The 5,904-nt window shown below is 24.1% G+C and overlaps 1 protein-coding gene across 1 annotated transcript; it reads right to left on the bottom strand.

Annotated features, from left to right (window-relative positions):
• Positions 1-897: 897 nt before the first annotated feature.
• On the bottom strand, positions 898-3,264 carry LOC126903369 (uncharacterized). The gene is made up of 2 exons (XM_050681553.1): positions 2,306-3,264; positions 898-1,265 (listed from the first exon to the last, which is right to left on the bottom strand). The coding sequence occupies exons 1-2, from the start codon at positions 3,169-3,171 to the stop codon at positions 1,139-1,141; spliced, it is 993 nt and encodes a 330-aa protein (XP_050537510.1). The 5' UTR covers positions 3,172-3,264; the 3' UTR covers positions 898-1,138.
• Between the last annotated feature and the right edge of the window lie 2,640 nt (positions 3,265-5,904).

Below are 5,904 nucleotides of genomic sequence, written 5' to 3'. Positions count from 1 at the left end.
TGTTGAATTATTTGACATGAAATAATTAAGACATGAATACTAATGACTTGTAAGAATGTTAGCACCAAACTTTTAATTTATCGTTTTCATATAAAGATATTGGTTTAAATTCTATCAAATATGAAATGTGAGTAAGTAGGGGGCGGTGTCGCGCAGGCTTTTAAATGTCATCTAGTTTTTAGTCGGAAATCGGACATCGTTTGTGACAACGACGCGCCGAAAGCGAAACGTCATATCGTAAAGTGTAGAAACAAAAAAAATATCCTATGAAATACAGTCCACATTAAAGATAAAAAAATTGTGTAAATATTTCGTGAGCTATCGGACAGATATAAATAATTAATATCAGTTGTTTAATTCATATGTAATAAGTGAATAGGATGAATATATTCCCTTTCTAAACATTCACTGGAAACATCAAGGTAGGTACTAATTATTAAATTAATAAGGTTTAAAAATTTACTTCTTTTAAGTGCATGATTAAAGTAGGAACAAAGAAAGATTACGTAATCACTAATAGATCACTATGTTTTTCTATTACTTTTCATTATTCTCATATAATCATACGAGATATCATTATTAAAAACAATTAGTAACTCACCTCTTCTACCCTTTATTTTATTTTTCTTTCTTTCTTTCTTTTAAGATACTGTAGTCCATTTATCGTTTAAAATAAAAAATTCATTAATTTCCGAGAATCAATTGTAATATAGATTAATTTGATATCCTAAACAGTTTGACTAATTCCCATAAAATATATATAAAATCAACGTGTAAATTGTATTTATTTTTTTTGTCAAATATTTTCAATCAACATAAATTTAAATTAATTAATTAAAATACAATATTATATATTTGTTTAAAACATATCTTAAACATTATTAAGAAAGAGACCTTTTTTTCTTAAAACATAAAAATCAATTAAAAACTATTGAATTGTTTGAAACTCAATACATTGTTTTTCAAATTCTGTCATAAACATTATTTTGTAGTTTCAATACAGGTTCAATAAAAATACATTTTTTTGAATTTAAACATTTTTTAATTAAAGGCTACATAGAATAAAATAATTATTAACTTAATTATTAAACAATTTTTCATATCTTGTAATATTATAAAACTAACGATTATATTCAAATCAATATTTGTCGTATCTAAATTCAGAATCTGGTATAAATTCTCCTTCTTCTAAATCTTCTTCTACATCTTTTTCTATATCTTCTTCTATATTTTTATTATAATTCAAAATTTGCTGCTCAATTCGCCTATGTTGAAAAATATTAATGAATATGTAATATTTTGTTTAAAATTAAAACGTTAGCATTGCAATCAACAAGGACATAGTCAATTTGTTACTCAAAGCACTTGATTCAAAAACTAATAGATGTCTTTTGTCATTCATTGTATATAAACTATTTATGATATAAACGATTATAATCGATTAAATTGATTATTGAACTCGAATATAGATTTATCATAATTATAACACTGATTTATTAAATTTCCTAGTCTAACTTTAATAATAATTTAAATTAGAAATATTAAAAATAATAAGATTGAATACATATTTTAATTATATTTTAGTTTTAAATAATATTATTTATCAATTCTTATTAATTGTATAGGAATTATTTAAGAGGTATGAAAAAAAAAAATTTTACATTCCTTATTTTTATATGTATTATAATAAACGCTATAAATGTGACTTAAAATATGTTAAGAAAAATATCTTACCTGTACATTAATAAGCACCCTAATGTTCCATGTAAAATTATTGATATTGAATATATATATAACATATTGTAGTTCAAAAATTAATAAACTACGCTGTTGTGAGCGTAGATGATGCAGGAGATCTTGTCAAGTGGAAGTTTAGGATAAGGCTGGCTTACCCCAAGTAGTTGGGATTTAGGCGAGGAAGAAGAAGAAGTAGTTTAAAAATTAATGCATTTTTTAAGGAATATCTGTACCTCAAAACTAGACTAACATATGTCAAATAATTTTTTTTTACCAAATTAAATTTTATTTATATTAACAGAATTTTGTTTCGATGACCCATTCCATATTTTATGAGAGTTTTAAGAGTATAAGTCCAAACTTCAGTTAGTATCATCTAAGCAAATCGACATAATATAAAATATAATAGAAAAGAAAGTAAAGCATTGTAAACTATCCGTACTTGAATTTAAATATTTGTAACGATTTAAAAAAGTTGTATTTTTCTATTTTAAAGCTTTCTTTAAAATTTACCAAATATTACATATGTTATTTAGGTACAGTTTTGATTTTTATTATAAAAACTTACTCCTTAGTATCAGAAACGATCAATTTGTCAAATCCCAAACCTTCATATTCATCTTGAATTGTTACAACCGTATACAAATCAAAAATTTCCACAAGTTCATCAACAGTGTCCTTAGTTATTTTTAATTTCGGGTCTATACTATACTTAACCACTAAAGTAGCATCAACTGAATATGAATTAAAATATAAAGAGTATCTATTTATATGGTCAAGCTCAACTATTATTCTATTGTCTAATGCATTACAAATTATTTTTTTAATACTTCCTACCATCTTATTAGCCATATATGTATCATCATATTCAGGAAGTTTTTTATTTGTCAGACTATACAATAGCCCTATATGTTTAACAATACTCACTAATTTCAATTTATAATGAATATATAGATAGTCATTGATATTACTTAAGAAAACAACGGCATATAACAATTTTCGAAACATGGGATTTAAATTTATTACTGCTGTCCGCAACTTCTTAGAGCAATCAATAAAATTTATTGCATCATATTTCCTATATGTGTAACATTTCTCAACAAAACAACTTAATAAATGTCTAAATATTTTTAAAGATTCAGTGTACCTAAAAATGATTAATTCGCTTATCATTGTTATTTTTTTCTTAAAATTATATTTATCCACTTCCGTTAAAATATGTTTCAGTTGATATTTTTGATATGTTTTTTCATTGATCCTTATTTTATACGTCAATTTTAAATCCCATCCATCCTGTTGACGAATATAATTGAATACATTGATAATATATTCTAATTGATTGTGTGAATATGAATCTAAATTACAGAATACCATCGAACTTTGATTTAAAATCCAAAAGTTATAAAAATTTAAGATAAATAGTCGAAATAACATTCTGTTGAGATAATTGAGTAAAAATTGACACGAAAATTTAATGAATAATAAATCTGTAAAATAAATTTGTAAGTAATAGTATAAAAATACTAAAGTAATAATATTCTTTAATGTTAATCTTCAGCTTTTATAATTTTAATACGTATTAACGAGTTTTGAGAAAAACACTTGATTTTTATTTTAGTATTGCAATAATTATTTATGTATGTAAATTTACACCATTCCGTCATTCAAGAAATTTCAAGTTTTATTTTTATAAATACAGCTGTACTAATAAAATTGATTAAAATTATGAAATACAAATTAATATTCATAATTAAGTAATTCGTTTTTGTTAACAGTACTTTTAACATCTATAGAGTTCTCGAAGAATGATCCATTATCCTAACATTTAATTTTACTTTCAGAACGATGAGAAATTTAAGTTTAGCAAGATCCTAATTATAATTAGGATCTTTATTTAAAATAACTTATATCATTATGAGATAAACATTAAGAGATATGTATTTTAAAATTGAGAAATCATCTTTTTATCATAACTGAAAAGACTAATAATTGAAAATAATAAAAAATATATAATAGCAGAGATTATTTACGAAACATAATTTTCTTATTTAACATTAGCGGCATTTTATACTCTTCGTCTTCCTCGCCTTAATCCCAACTACTTGGGGCGGCTGTTTATACATATAAGATAATTAATTACGAAAAACATTTTTTTTTCCTTGTAATAAATTATATCAATTTTTGTTTGTATAAAGAATGGTCTAACATGTTCTGAGTCAAGTCCTATAATTATTAATCTAGTTATTATTTTGCAATACTTTTTCTTTATAAAACACTTTTAGCTTCGATGCGAAGTTGAGAAGGTATTAATTTTACTATGATGTGTTTTTTTTTTTTTTTTTGTGTCTGTATNTTTGACCCTTTAACAGCCCAAAGGATGGGGTTTCAAAATGGTAACTTTTTTACAAAAAATTAACTTTTTCAACTTAACTTTTGAAAATGTTCCGGAAAGACTGACAATTTTATATATACCTTAAATTAAAGCTAATGTAATATACTTTAATTTGAAAAAAAAAAATTTGACCTCTGGACTTGTCTTCATGGTGAAAATGACTACCGTATGCAAAAATATGCTATTTTTGTGAAAAAATTCTTGATATTATATTTTACATTTTTTAACATTATGTTGCTATAACTTTTTAAAAAATGCATGAATCAACTTTATTCTTTAATGATAAATACTTTATATATACTTCTTTCATTCGACATACTTTTTTTTAAAATCGGACCATTTCCCTTTATACAGGGGGGGATTTCAAAATGGTAACTTTTATACAAAAAATTAACTTTTTCAACATAACTTTTGAAAATGTTCCGGAAAGACTGACACTTTTATATATACCTTAAATTAAAGCTAATGTATTATACTTTAATTTGAAAAAAAAAAATTTGACCTCTGGACTTGTCTTCATGGTGAAAATGACTACCGTATGCAAAAATATGCTATTTTTGTGAAAAAATTCTTGATATTATATTTTACATTTTTTAACATTATGTTGCTATAACTTTTTAAAAAATGCATGAATCAACTTTATTCTTTAATGATAAATACTTTATATATACTTCTTTCATTCGACATACTTTTTTTTAAAATCGGACCATTTCCCTTTATACAGGGGGGGTGCAAACCTTTTAAAATGCGTATAGAAAGTAGAACTTTTTCAACTTAACTTTTGAAAATGTTCCGGAAAGACTGACACTTTTATATATATCTTAAATTAAAGCTTATGTAATATACTTTAATTTGAAAAAAAAAAATTTGACCTCTGGACTTGTCTTCGTGGTGAAAACGGACATCAAAGTTAAAGAAAAACGTACGATTTCCGTGAAAAAAATCTCGATTTTATATGTTATATTATTTAATTTATATTTTATATAACTTTTGGAAAAATGTATGGATCTATATTATTATTTTTTTATAATAAATATTGATATACCCCTTTCATCTGGCACGCTTTTTTTGTAAATCGGATCATACCCCTTTAACAAGGGGGGTCAAAACTTTAAACATGCGTATTGTTACTAAGATATTTTCAATTTAATTTTTGAAAGTATTCCGGAAATACTGACACTTTTAAATATATCTTAAATTAAAGCTTATGTAATATACTTTAATGTGAAAAAAAAAAATTTGACCTCTGGATTTGTCTTCATGGTAAAAATGACTACCGTATTCAAAAATTTGCTATTTTTGTGTTAAAATTCTGGGTTTTGTATTTTATTTTATTTTAAAATACCTGACAAGGGGACTACAGATTTTCATAAATATTATATAAATTAAAAATTAATATAGCATAGAAAGTTAAACTTATTTAAATTTGTTTGCTTCTTTTAAGTCGAGAAAAATAACTTTGAAATTTGAACTAGCTTAAATACCCAATTTTTTCAATTGTCGATAACAAAGTACGATTGCCGAATTGTTAAAACTTATGTTTTACACGCTTGTGGTACGAGGTTCCAACCCGCGTATGGCAATGAATTTTTTGCATTTTTTCTTAATTCTTTTTAAGTTAGTATAAATTTTTAATTCGTTTGATTTTTATCTCATTTAGATTCAATAACTTCAATAAAGATCAAGGATCCCATCACTTTAGTCGCCCCTTGCAAGAAGAAATTTCTTATTCGTATTAAAATTATTTTACTATATTTTAAGTTTTCGCTTCGATG

This window comes from Daktulosphaira vitifoliae, unplaced genomic scaffold (genome assembly GCF_025091365.1).
Source record: "Daktulosphaira vitifoliae isolate Bord-2020 unplaced genomic scaffold, ASM2509136v1 Scaffold_1, whole genome shotgun sequence".
Lineage (NCBI taxonomy): Eukaryota > Metazoa > Arthropoda > Insecta > Hemiptera > Phylloxeridae > Daktulosphaira > Daktulosphaira vitifoliae.
Note: the sequence above shows the minus strand (reverse complement) of the source record. Positions and strands in the feature narration are given on the sequence as shown.